Genomic DNA, 21,962 nt, shown 5'->3' on the forward strand with positions numbered 1-21,962 from the left:
GAGAATAGCAAGGATTAATCGGAACTGAGCGGAATATTATTCCACTTATTCTTTACCTCTGTTAGCAACTTACCTCTTAATGAGGTGCTCTTGCTGCTGAATATTTCCTGCCACCCACCCCGAGTTTGTCTAACTTCTGAAGCTGCTGTGACTTAGAGGTGACTTGCTTCTTGACAGTCAGTGGCCTGGTCATGCCCAGACAGAATTCTGCCCCCCACTCGGCTTATTTCATAGGTTATTGTCACCTTGTGCCTGAAGTCCAACTCCCACACCCTCAGCGCACTTGCGGTAGCGGTGTTTGACTCGAGCTCTGTTGTGACTGCGCTGGCAGTAGCTGCAGCGCAGCCCACTGCTGCGGAAAGGTCAGCTCCTGCCTTCCCACAGCGCCCGAATCATCTGAGCAAACAAGGCAGAGGCTGTCACTGGTCTTGAGATTCAGTTCACCTCAGTTCAAGGGGGAAACAATATAATGAAAAAGAGCATTTGCAAATAATAACATATTATTGCACTAACACCTTCATTAGATACTTTTATGAAATTAAAGTGTTGCTTAGAAAGCAATTTGCAGTAATAGCATTTATAATCACTTTTAAGAGGGAAGGGACAGAGACAAGTTTGTCTTCTGTGGCCATTACTGCTCCCCAGCAGTGTGAATGTAATGTTTTAAATACAGAAGTGTCCTCGTCCACATATTTCAGTTCAGGGTATCTACCTCTGACACACCTGTTTTTCATTGTAGTCCTGTATTAACTCCTGGCATGATGGCACTTTCCAGATTGCGAGATAAGCACAAGTTCCAATGGATCAAAAAAAAAAAAAAAAAAAGACAAAAATAAACTGGAAGCAAATTGAAAAAATGTGCACTTTGTATTTTTTTTAGGGTTTTTTGAAAGACAGAACTCAAGACAACAAAACATGTACCGTAAATAGTAGGCACCATAATCAATATGAGCCACCAATATTTAAACTTGATTCAGGCCACATCCAGAACTTTTCTCTTATTTACAAATATTTAACTTAAATACAACATTAAGTATTTCATTACATACAAAGTAAGAAAAGAATACTATACAACTGGGAAAGATACAGTATTTCATTTAAATAGTTACATTACGTAGAAGCTGAATAGTACCAGTTTGGTTCATGTTTTAATGACACCTTCAAGAAAATCCTTCTCAACCATTTCTTCTATCTTTTGTCTTGCTTTGCTGGAGAAGGTCTTGAGGTTCTCCATTTTTATGTCCTTACTCGGAAAACAGTTGGGGTAAAGGACAGGGCTCCCTGAGTGTCCAACGCATCTGCTCGTGACTTTGCTGTTAAAAACCTGGCTGAGTACGTTGAAGAAAGGCAAAAGCTGCTCAATGCTGCGAACAGTGTAGATGGTTAAAAGCAAGTGACCTGGTTCCCAACTTAGTGTTTTCCCTGAGCTGTCCTCCTCTGGGTTTTTCTGTAAATACAGAGAAACGGGAAAAAATACAGGAGAAAATGAGAAAAAGCACAGGTAAAAATAAAGGACTACTGGTCAATAAAGTATTTTGCCATGTTCAAAAAATGTTTGTCCTGTCACTAAAATACACCTATGCTGGAGTGCAGCTTTCGAGGCGGATCTGCTCCTCCCCTCAGCGCGCTCTGCGGCGGCGGTGGCTGGGCGCGCGCGGGCTGGCAGCCGGTCGGGAGAGCTGCGGCAGGCCTTCGAGTCCCCTGCACCTCAGCCCAGGGCTGCCCCAAAGCAAGGCAGCCCCCCGCCCTGGCACCCGCCGGGCTGCCCTGCAGAGCTGCGAACAGACAGCCCGAGCTGGCGACAGCCAGCACGGCCGCTGCTTGGGCCAGCTGTGTGCTGCTCCAGCTGCTTTCCAAAGCAGCGTGGTAACACTCACGCTTCACCCTGCTGCCGGCATTAGTGACAGTAAACCCCAGAGGAAGTTAAAATAGAAACGAAGCATCTTCACTTCGAAGCCAGAGTTCAGAGTTTTCAGGAAGAACAAAAGCAGTGCTGGTTTTAGTATCAGAAATGACACGCATGGAGGCTCTGAGCACACTTGAGTTACTCATTGCGTGTTCTCAGAAGACCTCAGTTACGCACCCTCCATTTCATGGGGGGGTACTTTCAAGGGAGAGAATGTCAGGAACCCCACCAGCGAAGGCAGCAGTCACACACCAGATGCTCACAGGCAGCGCCAGTACACTGCTGTAACCCTGTTTAGGGTTGCCATAAATAATCTGCATACTAAAATACCTGAGCACCAACATCCAGCTGCTTATATGGTACTCTTCACTCATTCGCTTTTTTTTTTTCTTTGAGTCAAAAAATATATTCAAATCTAGACAATAAGGTACTGTCACCACTAGAAACGCCTTGTTTGGACTGTTACTGACAAACCAGCGTGGGAGAGCTGCTGCCATGAAGCGGAGTTCCAGCAATACTGGGTTTTACTCTGTGAGGAAGGAGAAAAGCAGCACAGAGGCCACATCGAGGAGAGCAGAGCCACCTCCTGGTCCGCCTCTGCCCAGGCGGGGTCCGAGACGCGGGCAGGCTGCGCAGCTCCCCGGGAGCAGGCTTTGTAACCAAAGCAGGACGAAGGGGAAAGAACGGCAGCGGCAGCGGAGCACAAGGGAAGGATTACTGATAGCGCAGCCTTTGAGCAAACAGAGTTTCTTCAAGAGAAGATACTTTAACAAATATAGTTTTTGCCCTTTAAACGAAGCAACCGCCTTGCAATTCAGGAGCCTACGTGACGTCTGTTTCACAAAAAACAATTAGATTAAAATTAAGTATGAACATCTTCAGTATTTTAACCTGGTGGTTTGGCTCCCTGGCACAGGAGATTACTACTGTAGCTCTACAAGTGTCAAGAAAAGAAAGGCTCATAATGAACTAGAACAAAGGGAAGACTGCACTCCAACACAGAAATAGTTGCTGATGCCTCCTCCTTTTAATGCAGCTGCTAGTTTTTTTAAGTTTCTCCTTTAAAAACTTCACATTGGATTCACAGAAGAGAGGCTTTTCAGTATGGTTCTCTACCGTGCTTAGTGTTACCCAGTGGCGAGCACGGATTCCCTCCGGCATGCAGCAAGTGTCAGTGTTACACAGCAGGCAACCAAAGGGGGGGCACGTCCAAATACTAATTCTCTCTCCGAGCAATGAAATACAATCCATCCAAGCCATTTCCTCACAGCAGTATCTGCTAAGCAAACACCACTAGTTCCTCCGATACATAAATGAATTCATTTCAGTTAATTTGACAGAGACTGATTAGGGATTGTGTTTCACACCTGCCATTTGGCAAAAAATTATTTTATTATTTCATTTTATAATACTTACTAGAACCAACATTAACTTTTTGTAACCTATTTCATGTAGGAAACAAACTTTACATTTTTGAGTTACCTATAAAAATAAGGGCCCTCATTATTATTTCACTTCAAAAATATCTCAACTTGTGTCCTCTAAAAAGACTGATCTCTCTCAGTTCTTACTGAAAGCTAAATACTGCCCAGGGCCTTGAGGTGATTGGCATTATTATGGCGAGCTTGTTTCACAACTCAAGCATCAAAGGCCACCCTCACCTGATGCTTGGCCATCTCCATTCCCTCCAAAACCACCGTCTTAAAGTCCTCCTGTTTGTCCTGTGGAAGGAAAGAGGAGAACTTTCAGACTGCATTTCATATAATCAAAATAATACTTTGCCGTGAAGGCCGTGCAGTTGCTTGGTTGGGTGCTGTGCTTCAGCTAGAAAAATCACCCACCCCAAAGAGACCATGGTCCAGAAAGAGCAGACTCTGGGCTAGTGTGGCTAAGACACTATTAGACAATAACAGCACTGCCGGTTTGTTCTGTTTATTGCCAGTAGTGCCAAAGGAGGTTTTTAAGCACGTTTCCTTCAGACAACAGAGCCTGAGCAACACTGTACTACAGGAATCTGAGCATCAGTCAGAGTGCCCTGAAGGAAAATTAAGATCCACTGGAACATTTTGCTCAGAAACAGTTATTTCCTAAGTGAAACCCGCAGCTATATGCAACAGCATTCTCCTCTGCGCCAAGAAGAAATGGCCTGGAAGTCAGTATTCATTACCTCATGTTTATCTCATCCTTATACTGCTAGCTATGGTTCACAGTGTGCAACTGCTGCCATGACTAAGGGGTTCCAGAAATTCCAGGAAGTTTTCTATATTCTTGAAGTGTACTGTGGAAGTCCTGACTGCAGGCATCTATCTCAACATACAGTACTTACCAGCATGTGTATTTTATACATCATATGTAATGCATAATTCAGGCAGAGAGATTATTTGGAGCGTGACAACTTTCTAACAGGTACAGCACACTACATTGAATATCAGGATTAGAGGGAGGCTGGGCCTGATTAGCGGTTGGTTAAAACTGATTATTTCTTTATACATGTGAGAGGAGAAATTTAGTCTCATCTTTGTGGTTCAAAAACAGTAAAATGAAGAATGCAGATGTGCTTCAGATACTTTTTTTATCCCCTATAGTTGTGAGTCTTGCTTAAATAGTTCAGATCTGCCTGCAACTAAGTTATCCCTAAATTTTATGTAGCCACTTCTGTGTCAGCAGTAGTTTCTTTACTCGATGAAAATGTTCCTTAGAGATTGTAAATGCAGTAGCTACAGCAAGCTGCCAGTGTTACGGCCCTGACAATGCCACCTATTTGGAGGGAAAGCTTTGAAGTTTCATTCTTGGGTTTCTCCCGTATGGCTTTGAGCTTCCTTCCTGTTTCCCTGGCCCACCCAGCAACCTTTCCCAGTGAAATCCCTGCCTGGGGAACGCTGTCTTCACAGCAGGAGCAGCAAAGTATCTGACAGTGATTACCTTTGTGGCAGCAGAGGGGAACTCCTTTGGACAGGGCTTGGGCAGCTTCCATCCAAAGTCACTGACCATAGTCTTTGTTTGACTTTGTTTTGGGTTTTGTTTTGTTTTCTATACCTACACGTGGCTTTTGTCTGAAGCTGACTTGAGGTTACTCCAGTGGGAATCTCCCACACCAGATTAACAATGAAGAATGGAAAGGAGTTTAAAAAAAAATATCCAAAATGAAACAGTGCTGTAAGTTACTGTACATGAAAATTTTCAATGAAAAGCAAAACTGGAAGAAAGCAACATACCTTTGCTTTTTTTCGCAGCAGTTTTGCTAGACGCACCACATATGGTTTGAATTCCCTCTGATGTGTACCCTGTCTTCGTACTTCCAAGCCCGAGTCATCTGATGCTTCTGGAATAAAAGCCCAACGATACCTGTCATGAGAAAACACAAGCAGACATCATCGTTACTGAACATGCAGGCTCTTCTGCTAGATCTAAAAATATGAGTGGATGAGGAAATCTAGTTAAGTATCAAAGGCGGCCAGGGACACACACACGAAACCAACCCACACAAAAAACATCAGTCTTTTACAGGAAAGAATAGGAAAGGCACATCTGAAAAGCAGGAGGTAACATGGCCGAGAATGTAGAATTGTCTTTCTCCTTTAGAGTTTCTTAAAGTATTTAAGGCTGCCAAGAGTGAGATAAGGCAGAGAAGCTAAAAACAGTAGTATTCACATCTTCACTGTGTGCAAGAGAACTGAAAGCAATTCCCAATTATAAAATACATAAATTACCTAAAACATTTTGCTGCACATTTGCAATGCTTAGTATAACACACAAAATGTTCTCAATATACCATGCTGATAACAGAAACTTATTTATTTTACCTATTCACAGGCCAATGAGACCAGGTGGACCATTCCCCCCTAACCCTGCTGCACTGCAAGGACTGGCTACTTGCATTATAAACTATAAAAAGAAATCAAAGTTTCTGTCCTTAAAACTTCAATCCAAGCCTCCATGAGAACACCATAAAAGACAGTGTGATTCAGCAAGACTTGTCTCTCTAGAAATGCACAGTAATGACCTAAATAAAACTAGGCTTGCTAATAATGGGGATTAGGACAGCTTGGAGAACTGAACAAAAATTATGAGCCAAATCCCCAGAAAATAGGATAAATGAAGGAACCTTCAAGATTAGCTTTAGATTTGGAAATACTACAGGGGACAAACTGACACAATGTGTGCAAGTCCTTCCATCCTCTAGCCCACACGAGCATCTTCTAAATAACAGGATAATTAGAGGGCAGCAGCCAGGGCAGCAGCTCTCATATGGTCACCACTGTGCAGTGTAAAGGAAGAGACGAGATACTTTCTTTTGTCCCTGGTGGCCTCTTATTTCTAGGGTCTTCACCAAATGCCAGTTGTTTTGCATTCCTTTTTTTCCCAACAGACCAGGACTGCAGAGGCACCGAGGAAGCAGTTTGCACACACAAGTATCACTGACCAGGAAAAACCTACGGGGTGCCCTTCACAGGCAGGTTTGCCCCAATATCTTCCAGACAGATCACGCAGGAGTAATTTGAGTCATGCTGAGATGACATACAGTCGCCTGATCTCATGCATTAGTCACCAAGACGTGTGGGTGTATTTTAAGTTCTTAGACATTACTGCAACTAAATACTTTAAAAATAAAATACTTGAATAAATCACTATTACTGATTAGTTCACAAGTATGGAGAATCTCTTGCCACAGGCTAAATCAAACCAGCTTGGACTCATTTGGTGCGTAGCATCATTTGCTCTGGGGGCCACTATGGCACTGGGAAGGAATGAACTGTGGGCTGCTCTGGGTGAAGGCCAGAAAAGGAAAGGAAATAGGAAAACAAAGATTTTTATACACTAGAGTTTTACCAAGAGGCACGCACAAACATCCAAAAACTTAAATGACAGTGTCTTCTACTCACATCTGAAACTGAGGCAGGTTTTCAGATGGTAAAGCTAAGGCCAAGTCCAGAAATTTGCAAGCGGACAAGTACAGGTTCAACCATCTCTGGCTGTTGTAGGACGTGGAGAAGCCATTGCCGCCTGTGTACGTCGTCTCCAGACCAGCAACAGATGGGCCAGAAGTTCTAAAATAAATTGCAGCAGGCAGGTGCGTCATAACAGCCTTCTGCCACTATGGGAACATCATCCTTCCTACTTGCCTTTACAAACACACAACTCTCTATTTACCAACTTAATCCTGAACCCATAAATCAAATGAGAACATTGCAAGTCTGTGCTATGGGTGGAGTTTTGTATGTTTGTGTTTATATATATATATATATAAAAAAAGATAAAATGTTGATATATAATAAACATGTTACGCTGTATTTCATTCCCATCAGACCTCCAAATCAAGAGAAGTTTAAAATTGCCAGTCATGTTGATATTACTTTATTTTAGGGAAAAATTCTTCAAAAGAACAGAGAGCATCTAGGAAAAAAGTGAAGAACAAGACTTGGGCAAATAACTTCTGTTCTTTTCAGAAATCTGCCTCTACTGCTAGCATTGACTGAAATTGGATCATCCTGTGCAGAAGGCAGATGTGATAGAAATGGACAACGAAACAAGAAAAATCATCTACCTCATCTTTATGTCTTTCTAATACTAGAATAAACCACATTTTTATTTAGACGAGGAAAAAAGTGCATTAGTCTTGTTCTAAATAAGTGTATGATACAGAAAAGCTATAAAGTCATGCTGTGCATATTTTATTTGCAGAAGCAGTGCCATTTTAGCCAGGAAGACACTGTAAGAACTAACATACTTGTATTGCATAATTTACCGTAGTGGTTTTATGAGCAGTGTGACAGCGGGACTTTGTTTTGTTTTGTTTTGTCCTGAACAGGATGTTCCTGGTACTGCAGTCAGACTGAACTACCCTTTTCTTGTCCTTCTCATCTGAGCTTGACAATTCTTTCTATGACAAATTATTCTAAAGAATGGCTCAACTGCCCATCAGTGTGCCAGCAGACTGTTATCAAGTTAAATAACCAGGAAGTTCATAAATTTACCTGGAAATGTCTTCATCAGCAGTGAGCTCCTGTTCCATCAGTAAAAACACTTGTACCTGAAGATCAAATGTTATATTTTAATATCATTTTTTATGGACTGTGACTCGGGAAAATGCTGTAGGGAGTCCTGAGTAACAAGCCTTAGAGGAACTGTTTGGAGCTTTATTTCCATTCCTGAATGATGAAATAACCCCTTGAACCATGAGTGGACACTGGCACCCTAAAGCTCTTTCATCCCTTATATATAGCCTGAGTAGTACAAGGGCCATAAGCAACTTGCTTTTTTTGTGGCCAGGAAAGCTCTGAGAGGCTAATCCCCTCCACTACTTAGAAAGAGAGCAAGACCTAAAGGAAATGAGAATAAAGAATCATGTAATAGAGCAGTCAAATTCAGGTGCGAATTCACAGAAGCAACACAGTCCTGTCCACTGACAGTTACTTGTGTAAAGGCCAGGGGACAGCATGGGAATCAGAGGACCACACCGAGTAGAATGAGTTTTCTAATATTTATACTATTAACAGGCTCAAAATTAAATGCATCTATTGCTAAAACAATGCACTTGATCTTTAAATTACTTTATATAGCTTTTCTCCTTCTATTGCTTAGATCTGTCATTAACTGAGGGCTAGGTTATGCACCTTCAGATAGGAAAAAAAAAAATCACAACAATGATTCTGATTTTCTATCTGTGTTAGCGAGCCCCTTGGGAACTCCTTGGCTAACAGGCTAAATGGACCACAGGATGCACCAACCACTCTCCTCCATTCCCACTGCCAAAGCTGAAACCCAAAAGAGTGCATCAAACAGCCAATGCTGGAGACTCCACAGGTAGCAGCTCTGAAAACAGATGTTTATCCTATCTTGTTATGCAGAATAAAACAAGAGAAAGAAGAAAGCCGAGTCAAGCCTTGAGTAAATCTAGTTACAAGATTTCAGCCACAATGTGATCTGAATGACCATCAACTGCCAATACAACATGGACTCTGATTCCTCTGTTATGCGGCTTCTCATCCTCATTGCTGGAGGAATAGGGCTGAAAGACCAGGAAAGTAGAAACAGGGAACACTGAGCAGAGGAGGAGTGGGAATGGTGGAGAGGGTACACATACATAGGCAGAAATTGAAGTAGGAGTCAGCAGGTAACAACGAGGGCAAATGCAAATTTAATTCAGAGACATCTGAACAGCTTAAATAGCATAAGCCAACAGATATTCTATTTGGTTGCAAAAAATAGACATCAGGACTATGAAAATAAGTCAGCTTTCAATTTGTGTCTGTTGTACATTTACACGCACAATATCTAGAAGAGATTTTCTTAAACGTGTTGAGGAAGAATGAGGTCGTGTCTCAAATTTACACCAGTCTTCCAAATCGTGAATGCTAACTGCAACTTACCAGTTCAGTGATCATGGTCGGCCAAAGTGAAGTAAGGTGCTGTGGAGACATTCTTAAAAGCAATACTCTGAAAAACAGGAACACTTGGGAATGAAGGGTGGGCACCTGTGGCAAACGGAGACTTTCTACCAGCCTTTCTGAAACAAAAAGCCAAGAAGGTTTCCTGAGTTCAGAATAATTCCAACCAGCACATTCTCCTTCCCTCAGTTACCCTCAATTTTTAAAGTATCTGCCATGTTACTGTTTCAATACTTTGCTACAGTTTTATTCCATCAACATAAAAATTAACCACTTTCACCAAGCAATGAACAAAAGCGAGAAACCTCAAAACAGTACAGTTTTGATTACATTTTGATTACAGTTCTCCACATAAATGCAATAGTGCATCTGGGAGTTCTGCTCATCTTATGCAGTTTCACCCATTACAAAAGGAGGAGTTAACAGATACCAAACAATACAACAACAGCTCAGAAAGGCAGTATATATTATTATTATGTATTGGGTTTGCATGGCAAGGTTTTGGTAGCACAGGAGTTACAGGGGTGGCTTCTGTGAGAAGCTGCTAGAAGCTTCCCCTATGTCCGATAAAGCCAATGCCAGCTGGCTCCATGATGGACCCGCTGCTGGCCAAGGCTGAGCCCATCAGCGATGGTGGTAGCCCCTCTGGGATAACACATTTAAGAAGGGGGGGGGAGGGGTGGAACCGTGCAAGGGAAACTGCAGCTGGAGAGAGGAGTGTGTGAGAGAAACAACCCTGCAGACACCCAGGTCAGTGAAGAAGGAGGGGGAGGAGGTGCTCCAGGCGCCAGAGCAGAGATTCCCCTGCAGCCCCTGGTGCAGCCCATGGTGAGGCAGCTGTGCCCCTGCAGCCCAGGGAGGTCCATGGGGGAGCAGATATCCACCTGCAGCCCGGGGAGGGCCCCACGCCGGAGCAGGTGGATGTGCCCAAAGGAGGCTGTGACCCCATGGGAAGCCCACGCTGGAGCAGGCTCCTGGCAGGACCTGTGGACCCGTGCAGAGAGAGGAGCCCACGCTGGAGCAGGTTTGCTGGCAGGACTTGTGACCCCGTGGGGGACCCACGCTGGAGCAGTCTGCTCCTGAAGGGCTGCACCCCATGGAGGGGACCCACACTGGAGCAGTTCATGAAGAACTGCAGCCTGTGGGAAGGACCCACGTTGGAGAAGTTCATAGACGACTGTCTCCCATGGAAAGGACCCCATGCTGGCACAGGGGAAGAGTGTGAGGAGTCCTCCCCTGAGGAGGAAGGATCGGCAGAGACAAGGTGTGATGAACTGACTGCAACCCCCATTCCCTGTCCCTCTGTGCTGCTCAGGGGCTGGAGGTAGAGAAACTGGGAGTGAAGTTAAGCCCCAGAAGAAGGGAGTAGAAGAAGTAGAGAAAGGTGTTTTAAAATTTAGTTTTCATTTTCTCATTATCCTACTCTGATTTGACTGGTAATAAATTAAATTAATTTTTTTCCCCCAAGTCGAGTCTCTTTTGCCTGTGACGGTAATTGCTGAGTGATCTCTCCCTGTCCTTATCTCAACCCACAAACCTTTTGTTATATTTTCTCTCCCCTGTCCAGTTGAGGAGGGGAGTGACAGAGCAGCTTTAGTGGGCACCAGGCATCCAGCCAGGGTCAACCCACCACATATTATTAAAAGGCTGCATCATCATAGTACATCGATATTACACAGGGACTATATGCTCTTATTTAACCATAACCACCTCCAAGCATTCAACATATACAGAGGCCGACACATAAAGAAATTTTTCAGTCAAAACAACACAGGCAATCTGCAATTCGGACCAGCAAAACCACCTGACATCTTGAACATAGTAAACCCAGCTACTGACTTGACTGGGAAAGAAGAAAACATCAAAGAATAAATCCTGGAACAAATGAAACATGAAAGATGATGCAATTGACTTTCCATATGGAGGAAGAGAGCGAAGTGTCCACCTTGGCAGCACTAAAAGACAATATCACTAGAAGCTGCTGCTGTATGCTGCTGTAACTATTTGCATCACCTTAGAATAAAACCATGCAGCTCCCATTCCCAATCACTTAATGTAAAAGGTCACTGGAAGAGATATTGTTCAGTGATAAATAGGACAGATAAACAGAACAGCAGAAAAAAACAGCTAGAGAAGTCAAGAATTCAAAAATCTCTTCAAGGTCAGCCTTTCTATTTATCCCTCATTGATACCTTGGATGTTCATGTCAAAATGCACGTTGCAGGTACCCAAAGACATTTATCAAGATATAAAATCACGGATCAGTGAAATAATCTGGATAAAAGTCAACTGGTAATCACAAAGTCTGTGTAGTTTGTGATCATTTAAGACTGAAAATGTTCTAACCAAAATCTGCAGAAACTTTGCATCCAGCCACGGCAATGGTACCTCACTCTGATATTCCAGGAGACAAATTTACCTGCTGTTACCCTGTCATACAAATATTCCTCAGTTAACATCAGAGTCCAGAAGTCCACTAAATGATACATTTTTACTGACCTTGTATGTCTGGAAGGTATTTCTGATACTGGTCTATCTCACTACTAAAAATTGCGAAAGCCAGTCTCTTCAGGAGCATAGCACGCTGTTCCAGCTCTACATCTCGATTAGCAAACAGATTGAGTGAACTGCTCTGAGCCACAGCCACTCGTGCTGAAAGAGAAAATGCAGAGGGCAGAGGTGAGCTTCAAAATTTCCCTTCTGTTTCACTTTAAGGCACAAATAACTCTTACTTTCATTGCATTAATGTAGTTCAAAAGCAGATGTTAAGAAGATGCACATTCTGCAATTTGTATTTTAACCACAGTGATTTAATATACATGTTGAAAGAAAACTTGTAAGTATACACAATAGTGCCTGGGTTTGGGGATTTTTGGGAGGGAGTTTAGCCTTTTTTTTTTTTTTTTTAAAAAAAAAACCCCACAATTTGCAACTATAGATGCTCAGAAGTTTGGAATGTGCAGAACCAATTTTTCCTTAAGCAGAGTTAGTGTCAGATCTTAAAAAAACCCCAACTTCAAAACAACAAACAAACCCCAAAACCCAACAAAAACCACCCCCAATTCGCTCCGCTTAATCAACTCTGCCATATAGGCAAAATTCACTGTGTGCCAGGATGGTCTCAAATTCTCTCACTTCAAGTTATCTTATTTATGGATCTCCAGAAACAAGCAGTTGAAGAAAACATGAAAAACATTGAATAAATCGGATTGGAATAAATGTTTTCTTCTTTCAACAAATGCTTTCTTCAAGATATTTTTTTTTTCCTTTTTTTAATGTTTCCCTTGGAGAGAAGTCACTACTACATCGATAAATACTTACTCATCAAATCTCTGAATGTGGTTTTGTCATGCGTCATCAAATTATCCATAATAGCTCTCCAACTAGAAGAGGAAAATTTACAGAAATCAGAAAAGCAAGAAAAAAAGCAAGAATTTACAGGAATATTTACACAGTTTTTTCTGCTCATTTAATTCAGGCTAAAGCTTGAATCCAAGCTCTCTGCTACATAGGTACCATTTACTTGGGGTGATTTGATCTGAAACTATATTTCTCAAAGCCCCTTCTCAAAGAAAATAAGGGATGCCATCCAGAGGGACTTTGACAGGCTACAGAGGTGGGCCTGTGTGAATCTCATGAAGTTCAACAGGGCCAAGTGGCCAAATGCAAGGTCCTGCACATGGGTCAGAGCAATCCCAAACATGGATACAGACTGCGTGGTGACTGGATTGAGAGCAGTCCTGCAGAGAAGGACTTAGGGGTGTTGGTCGATGAGAAGCACATGACCCGGCAATGTGTGCTCGCAGCCCAGAAAGCCAATCGTATCCTGGCCTGTATCAAAAGAAGGCAACAAGTCGAGGGAGGTGGTTCTTCCTGTCTGCTCCACTCTTGTGAGAACCCCACCTGGAGTACTGTGTTCAGCTCTGGGGCCCACAGCATAAGAGATACATGGACCTGCTTGAGCGAGTCCAGAGGAGGGCCACAAAGATGATCAGGGGGCTGGAGCACCTCCCCTGTGAGGCCAGGCTGAGAGAGTTGGGGTTGTTCAGCCTGGAGAAGAGAAGGCTCCAGGGAGACCTTAGAGCAGCCTTCCAGTACTTAAAAGGGGCCTACTGGAAAGATGGCGAGGGACTCTTTATCAGGGAGTGTAGTGATAGGATGAGGGGTAACGGTTTTAAACTGAAAGAGGGTAGATTTAGATTAGATATAAGGAAGAAATTCTTCACTATGAGGGTGGTGAGGCACAACTGGGAACAGGTTGCCCAGAGAAGTTGTGGATGCCCCATTCCTGGAAGTGTTCAAGGCCAGGTTGGACAGGGTTTTGAGCAACCTGGTCTAGTGGAAGATGTCCCTGCTCATGGCAGGGGGGTTGGAACTAGATCATCATTAAGGTCCCTTCCAACCCAAACCATTCTATGATTCTAGAAAATGTTAACCACTTCTTCCTCATAGAAAAAATAAATTTAAAAAAAAAAAAATCTTGACATTGAAAAAAATAGACTTGTCCATAGAAATATACCTAAGGTAAGCGAGTTTCACATTTCATGTGGTAATCTAAAACACAGAACATCCCTCTTTATTTCTCTCAACAGAGATCTGTTGGGAAATTCTGGTCCACGTTATCTATACTCTTGTGTAATGATATACATAAAATTTGTAGCAGCCATTGATGTAAGCAGGAAAAAGAAAGTCTTACTGGTTAACACAGGAAGCATCCATCTGGAAGAAACTAGAATCCATAAAAAGGTCAAATGCTTCCTTTTTCCATGCTCTCCTTGTATACTGATACCCACTAAGACTGCTTAACAACTGGACACAGGCTCGATAGCTGGATGCGTTGTGAGCACTAAAAAAAAAAATGAAAGTCAACATGAAACAATTTTGAATTGTTGCTTTATAGGAAGTTTGACAGACATCTAATCTTTATCATGCCTGGTCCAACTTCCTGTCACCCACCAAATTTCAACTGGCTGTAGAGTTCTACATCAATTCAATAAATCATAAAGATACCTGTGATTACGGAGGTAGGGAACAACATAGTGCATAATATTTACAAGCAAAGGAATAACCCTCTCTTTTTCATCACTGTAGAAAACCATATCCAAGAGATGAGCCAAAACCTATAAAAGGAGAGGAAGATATGTTATCATGCACTCTCAAATTGCTTTTTATCTACTATTCAGCATTTTTTTGCATAACGTCTTTTACTGAACGTTCAAGTTTATGATGGAAGTGATTAAATTTCAGGCAGTATACAAAATCCAGAGCATAAAGATCCCATCATTTTTAAAACAAACCAAGGTAAAAACACAGAAGCATAAGCTCCTGGGCAAAGCGTTCTACGGAGTAAGCTACAAACAAACAAAACAAAAAAAAAATTCAAAGACTGACTGTGATTATCAGCAGTAAATAACACATACCATTAATAACACAGTTTGCCACCAAAAAAGTTTCCTGAACTACATATCTGAAAGGCCGTGCTTTATGCCTCACGCAACTCACTGAATCTTTATAACTGGGTTAGTGACAAAGTTTTGTATATTGTTACATGACAGAACCCAGAATCCATTCACATCAGTGTTTCCAATCAAATCTCTTTCCCCAAGCTTCTAGTCCAAAGCTTTTCACAACATAAAGGTTTATTGTAAGACATTATTTATTATACCTGAGGAGACATTTACCTCAGAAAGTAAGGTCAATGCATGGACACTATAAACAGATGGAGTTATGTTTGAAGTTTCCATTGCCGGAGACAACATATCTAAATGAAGATAATAATAAAAAGATGTCCAAAGTTAGTTTTCTTAAGCCATTATTTACCTTACAAGCATCTTTTAACAGCATGTATTTTGAGACTTTGCCAGATACACTGTGTAAGATACTAATGCCTGAACAATACTGAAGCATTTTTAATGTATTCAAATATAGTAAAGCTGTCCTCTTTATTCATTTTGGCCTGACAATTAAAGTTTTGTTTAAAATAAAGATGAAAAAGAAAATACCTTCAACATCTGATTCTAAGTTGTTTCCATCAACCATAATCTTGGGGGAAGGCTTAACTTCTAAGTTTCGTCTTAGCCAAGTAGTCTGTTCCAAGGAAGAACCAGCAATTGCCCCAATGGCATCCACTATCTTGTGCGTCACATCCTGGTAGAAAAAACACCCAAGCATTTTAAGAACTTTGTGCAGAAGGGCTGTATTTGTTGTCCTGACATGTTTTTGTAGAAAATCTACACAACAAATTAAGTATAGAACTGCTTTCAAATCACTTCTGTTCTATATTATCAGTGATTAATAACTCCACAGAAAATGAGATCTTTTTCAACAGATTATAAATATTACTAAGTAGAAGATACTAAAGAGTCATTTCAGACTACAGAACTGATATATCAGATAATTCTAGTACATTCAAACATTTATTGTTCAATATTTTCGAGACACACATAGATACAACAAAATTCTTACCTGGAGATCTCTTTGATCTTTCTTATTCTCCAGGCTTGGGTTTTTCATAATGAACTCATTAAGAACACTGAAAAAAATACAGAAGTAGATATGGCGTTTCTTCTCACAATACATTATTCAGTAATTTTAAGAGCTAGGACAAACCTGAAGAAATTTATGAGCACAATACTTATTTACTAAACCTTCAGTCATTGCTACTTATCAATATTCTAGAAAACATCCTTTCAAGTTTCCTAAGTTAATTTTGATCATACCATAATAGTTCATCAAGAACATATTTTACTAGACTATATACAAAAGTATCTTTAGAGACAGTTTACTAGGGATGATAAATTCCAGAAATTCATTAAAATGGTCCTTGAAGCTTTATACAGAAAATCATATTCAATATTTTATTTCTAACATTCCACAAACACCTTCATTCTGGGAATGAATCCTTTCTAGTGGGCTGCAAATCTACACATACCTAAGAAATAGTCATTGTAGTTATTTTCTAAGAAACATGAGAAACTTAAACCTACTGTTTAAAGAGCCTGAATCGCTCAAAATAATCAGTAAGGTAAGATAGTGGCTAATATTATAATATAAAATTTAATATACGTAACCATTCCTCAGAGAAGAAACTAATTTGATAAAACCCACAGAACTCAGACAATAGCTCTACCACTCAAAAATAAATGACAGAGATTTGAAAACACTAACACTTCAGTATGATTTCACACACTTACATTTGAGCTTATTTGGAAATTGCTAATATCAAGAGCACTTACCCAAGTATGAGGAATTGTCCCGGAGCTGGAAGACCAACCTGGATGGAATCTTTTAACAGAAGCAGCAGTGCTGCCCAGCTATCTACTAAGCTGGTCACTGGAATCCTAAGAGAGAGAGAGCAGCGATGGCAATGAAAACAGCATCATCTCCCTCAGGTATTCCCCATTTTCCTTCTACCTTACAATTCACCTGTCAGGTATTGTGAATCAACATTCATACAGATTCTTTGGGTTTTCATTTAGTATTAGGTGGCTACATCAAGTCATTAAGAAAAGGAGGAAGGCAGAAAAACAGTGTACTCGAAGGACATGCTTTTCAGTCCATGGTTGGAGTGGTACCAATGAGTTACAGCACAATTAAGATCAGCTTTACTTGGGCAGGGGGCAGATTTCCTGCAGGATTTTTAGGTGGGGCAAGAAAGATGATGCAGAACTAGGTAGCTCACAAACTAAATCCCTTTCTTTTTTATGACACCTACAGTTCAAAACCATTCTTTCTTCATGATTTGTATTACACAGGCTATTTCTCATCCTAGGGATTATAAAAAGATGTAAAATAGTCAAATTGTCCATCTGTTTCTCGATGACAGAAATAAAATTTAACTTCTTGTCTTACCTTTGAGTATAAGCATAGAAAAACTGCAACATGCAGACTTCCAGTGAAAGATGTTTCTAGAAAAAGATACAAAACCTGTGTCATCAGGAAGAACAAAGTGATTCTTTTTTTCCCGTCACTTGCCAGGGCAAAACTGACAATGCTATAATATTAATGCAGTGTCTGAAGATACAGCTTAGTTCATTAACAGGATATTTCAAATGTCCATTTAGCCACTCTCTTTTTTTTTTTTTTTTTTCTTTTTTCTTCCTCATTCCCTCTTTTCCCCACTTCCCTTTCCCACCTAGGGAAAAAAAAAAATAATCAACCTGATGCTAAGGTATGCACCTGTTTGCCTAGTGTAAGCAGCCTATCACCACAAAACACGGTCTTGTACCAAAGCAGTAAACAGGATTCTGGAGTTGTTCAGTAAACGGTAGTGACTTAAGGGAGGTATGACTTCCCTCCAAAAGTTCATCCATCTGTTAGATATTGTGAAAATTTTCACACTGTACTGCTCAGCTTTGTGAATGAAGTATCTATATCATCAGTGTTCTAAGCTTCAGTAAGAGGACATTAAACAAATCAATAACATCTCTACACTTTTCATACCTTGTCCTTTGCTATGGCTGGAGGCTGCTTCAAAACTTCTTTCACTGTTTGTATAACAGTCTCTGTTCTCATAACACTGATAGAGCGAACTAGCTCGACCAGTAGAAGTTGTTCTTCACCTGCTGTAGGAATAACCTAAAAGAATCAAATATAAGTCACAGATTATCATCACAGACAATGCCTATCCAAAATAAAACCAGCTGGTCTCATGGGATTGAAATGTTAGTAACTAACAGTTCGTCTACAGACTTGGAGAATTTGGGAAGATTATCCCATTCTAAAATAAATTGGTAGCTCCGTGACAGTACAGTTGCTAATTAGAAATATAATATAAATATTCTCCATATTTCATACTATGTATTTTTTCACTGGAATGTCTGAATTTTCCCCTTACTGCTTCTAAATCACTTAAAGCTATTACCATTATCTGAAGTGACCACTGTAGTATAAACATACCTTTGTCCTAGAAGTATTTTTATTTTGTCTCCTTTCATTCCATACAAATGCAATAGCAGCCATGAAGTGAACACCATGATTCATTGAAATTGGACCCAAAAGTTCAAGAATCTGCTGCCTCAAATTCTGAAATGTGGAAGCAGAACACAAACACCTTTAGATAAGCACCTCAGCATTATGTTCAAAACAGCTAGCTATTAAGCCATACTTGGATGGTAACTATCACTAACTTTTATAAAAATGGAAGGATGCACTCAGAGGATTCATAAAGCTCTATTCTACATCTGGTACTCTTCAATCATTTTATTAATGACTAAGACAAGGGATGATAACACACACTTGTTAAATTTGCATATGGTAATGAAGTGGGAAGCAACAGCTATAAAGGTACAGAACTAAAACCGAGACACGCTCAAAAAGCATCTTGAAGAAAGATAAGCTGCAATAAAGGCTTGATCTTTCCATGCAAAGGTAGTGAGAAAGAACTTTAGTGATTCAGGATGAGAAACTATTTAGATAGCGGTGCTGCAGAAAAAACATCTTGGGATTGTAGTGGATTACAAACTCACCAGGACAACTTTGCAAGGAAGGGGAAAAGAGCATTCATAAATAGCAACACTTCCTGGAAGACATTAAATATTTCCCCTGAGAGAAGATACCACCTCCAGTTTTGGACACCTTATTTCAAGAAATGAACCACAAACTGACAGAACTCAAACTATAAAAAGAAAGGTTAGTGCTATGGAATATGACCTACAAGAAGTGGCAGAAATGGGTATGTATATAGCCAGGAGAAAAACATGTAAGTGGAGATATGACAGTTATCAAATGTGTATAAGGTAATTAGGAAGAAGAAAGGCAGACATGATGTTCATGTCTGCCATGAATAGTGATAGGCTTGCTTTGTAGCAAGTGAGATAAAGATTTAAAAGTATGGGTGGTGGGGAAATCCTAAAAGAAAGAACATGATACTCTGGGAGACTGAAATATTCACTGCTGAAACTCTTAATAAAGTGTTTTTTAAGCATGTCAGAAGTTATTATGGCACACTTGGGTCAGGAAATGTATTTCCTGAGCGGTCTTCTTGACCTGTTTTCTATGACAGGAAGACTTCAGACAAAAATGGACTTTCTACCTGTATTCTGAAAGCCATTTTTACCTTGGTCAGAGATATTTCAGTAGGAATTGTCTAAGCTTGCAGGAAACTGCTGTATACGATCCCAGAGCTTGACTATACACTTCATGCACTTGCCAAGAGTGTGGTTGCCAAAGCAACCTAGTAGTACTGAATCTCAAAAAGCTTGTTGATACTTTAGACACACAATTCTGTAGAGTTCCACAATTTTGTGTGTTTTTAACCACATCCACCAACTCCAAGGCAGCTACAAAAGCATTACCCGAAAGCAACGAGGTCAAAAAGTAAAATAACCTACGCTGATAGTACACCGAACAAGCTGAATTCAAACTGCACTTTTTCATACACAGGACGTGTTGAATGCTCTTTTGAATACTACAGATTCGGACAAACTAAAGAAGAGCTGGGATGTACAGAAGAGTTAATGTTTAGCCAGAGTACAAAAGCTTCTTTGTTCACAGAAGCAGCATAATATTATAGGCCATCAACAAGTATGGACCCCCTTCCTTTCAGTGAGTAGAAAGCCCTATGGGCAGCACAAATAAGACCATGGATGCTGTCTGTGCAAAGCCATGGAGTCTTAGATAAGTTATTTTTTATTCCTTCAATCTGAATGACAAAGGTTGAAAAGGATGTAACAGCATCATCACAAAGAGTATCTGACAATATTGAAATTAACTGAGGAAATCTTATTTTAAAACATTTCAAATTTAAATAACAATTTTCTATTTAGTAATGTGAAGTATAAGAAGTTTGAACTGCTTCTAATAAGAGGGCTAGGCAGTGTTGTCAGTATAGTCCTGTTTGACCCCTTCTCAGGTCCTCCTCTTTATGATTACTAGCTCACTATCTGCTATGACATTTCCCCGTACACAGTGACATCACTGTATGGGAATTGGATGAATAAAGGAACTAGTTCGTAAGTGCCTGAGTACTAGATGTTTTTAAGAGGAAAGTTCTCTTTTGCTAAGATTTTACATTAATATTTTATCTCTTTTGAGGCATAAAAGGGTGGCTTAAATTTTTTCAGGACAGATTTCATTTTCTTTGTAGAAAGTACAGAGGTGAGACATTGCTATCTTGAGTTGATACACTCAAGTTTAAAAGCAGATTGAATACCCATTTATAAAAGCCTTGTTTGTGGGGTGGGTGAGTAGATGAGGGCAAAGATATTAAAACTCAATTTACATTCAAGGGAATGGAATTGGACTTAGTTTGACAAAGGTATTAATGAACAACTTAAATGATGTTATCCCTGATATTCTGACCTTTGCTGACCCAAGATTAATCGTGGTAATGGATGCAGCAGCAGCAGTAGTTTTCTCTGAAGAATCTGCAAGGTGAAGGATGCTCCACAGCAAAGTCACAGAAGACATGATCATATGCAAGATAGACAGGATCCCATTTCGTGCTTCAATCAAGTGCTTCTGATCTACATTTACCAAAAGCTAGTGGATTTGAAGGGAAGAGAGGAAGAAGAGCATTAAATATCTACATAAATAGCATAAGTAAAATATTGTACATTGAGACTTAATGGACATGGAAGCTTTCAACCTTAACTCTTTTTCAAAAAAGTTTTTCAATAATTCTTATAGTATATACAGGTTTTGAGTCTGTTAAAATAATAGTCAAAGAATCTTTTGACTCAGTTGTACAATATCAAATGTATTCTGAACATGTCAGGCCTCATGTCTACAGCAATCAGTTTTGTATCATCTGCCTATACCTTTGCAAAACAATTCTTTCAGAATTTTAAGTGTAACTAATACTCTAGGCAAAATTACTTGCACAGACAATGAACACTTTTCAGTTACTTTTTAAAGGCATGGAAGGCAAAGGGGTATATGAAAAAAAAAAAAAAAGCAAAAAAACATTGCAGAGAGAGCAGGAAAAAACTTTTCTTGCAGAATTTGGGCCAAAGTCTTAACAGAGACCGTACTGAGAATATCAGATCTAAAAATATTGCTTGACTAAAAAGACAAGTTGTGACTATACAGAAGGAGCAGAAATGCAATGTCTTGACATATTGCAAGATGAACACATTCCAGCCAGAAAGTAACAGGATAGGCATCAGTCTGGGAAGCTCGACAAAACAAAGTCAGCTCTAAAAAGTGGCATTTTAGAGGTCTGAAAGTTAAGCAATTCCTACTTTAGTTATTTCAGGGTAACAAAAAAAAAAACAACCACCCCCCAAACCCCCATAAACAAAACAAAAAAAACCCCAAAAGTCTAAGACTATTCTCTTAGAAGTATAGTTAGTAGAAAATTGTTTTTCTCTTTTGAGATGTGTATATTATCAACAAAAACCATACTCATGGCTAAGACAATATATTTGATATTTTTCCCCCACTCAGACCTTCATATCTGCTAATATAATCATAGTCCTTAATTTGACATGTACTGCATAGGAACCTCTCAGACACCCAGCTAAGTTTACCTGATGATACTGCGTAGATGGATCCAGGAGGCAGTAATGAATTATTGTTGTGATCCCTTCTAATAAAGTAAGAACCATATCTGGGGGAGTGACTGATGCCATCCAGAGAGGCCTAAAATAAGAGATTCATTTTTTTTAGAACGGATTCATCTGGTTGTGAAGTAATTCAACACAATCAAATCTGCTTAAAAAGATTAT

The 21,962-nt window shown here is 40.2% G+C and overlaps 1 protein-coding gene across 5 annotated transcripts in view; it reads right to left on the reverse strand.

The window, feature by feature from the left end:
* Positions 1 to 875: 875 nt before the first annotated feature.
* Positions 876 to 21,962, reverse strand: part of DOP1A (DOP1 leucine zipper like protein A) — a 70,982-nt gene continuing 49,895 nt past the window's right edge. For 4 of the 5 annotated variants that reach the window (XM_075706661.1, XM_075706658.1, XM_075706663.1 and 1 more), the window contains 19 exons: positions 21,765 to 21,876; positions 20,596 to 20,775; positions 18,193 to 18,318; positions 17,737 to 17,871; positions 17,146 to 17,201; positions 16,530 to 16,634; positions 15,760 to 15,826; positions 15,297 to 15,441; positions 14,976 to 15,055; positions 14,305 to 14,414; positions 13,991 to 14,140; positions 12,616 to 12,677; positions 11,794 to 11,946; positions 9,277 to 9,413; positions 7,882 to 7,937; positions 6,790 to 6,954; positions 5,122 to 5,251; positions 3,568 to 3,627; positions 876 to 1,447 (listed from right to left, as the gene is read on the reverse strand). In XM_075706661.1, coding sequence (XP_075562776.1) covers positions 1,142 to 1,447; positions 3,568 to 3,627; positions 5,122 to 5,251; positions 6,790 to 6,954; positions 7,882 to 7,937; positions 9,277 to 9,413; positions 11,794 to 11,946; positions 12,616 to 12,677; positions 13,991 to 14,140; positions 14,305 to 14,414; positions 14,976 to 15,055; positions 15,297 to 15,441; positions 15,760 to 15,826; positions 16,530 to 16,634; positions 17,146 to 17,201; positions 17,737 to 17,871; positions 18,193 to 18,318; positions 20,596 to 20,775; positions 21,765 to 21,876 — 2,335 coding nt within the window. In that variant the 3' untranslated portion in view covers positions 876 to 1,141. The remainder of the gene's footprint in view (positions 1,448 to 3,567; positions 3,628 to 5,121; positions 5,252 to 6,789; positions 6,955 to 7,881; positions 7,938 to 9,276; positions 9,414 to 11,793; positions 11,947 to 12,615; positions 12,678 to 13,990; positions 14,141 to 14,304; positions 14,415 to 14,975; positions 15,056 to 15,296; positions 15,442 to 15,759; positions 15,827 to 16,529; positions 16,635 to 17,145; positions 17,202 to 17,736; positions 17,872 to 18,192; positions 18,319 to 20,595; positions 20,776 to 21,764; positions 21,877 to 21,962) is intronic. The other variant, XM_075706662.1, reaches the window with a different exon arrangement.

This window comes from Pelecanus crispus, chromosome 3, assembly GCF_030463565.1.
Source record: "Pelecanus crispus isolate bPelCri1 chromosome 3, bPelCri1.pri, whole genome shotgun sequence".
Taxonomy (NCBI): Eukaryota; Metazoa; Chordata; class Aves; order Pelecaniformes; family Pelecanidae; genus Pelecanus; species Pelecanus crispus.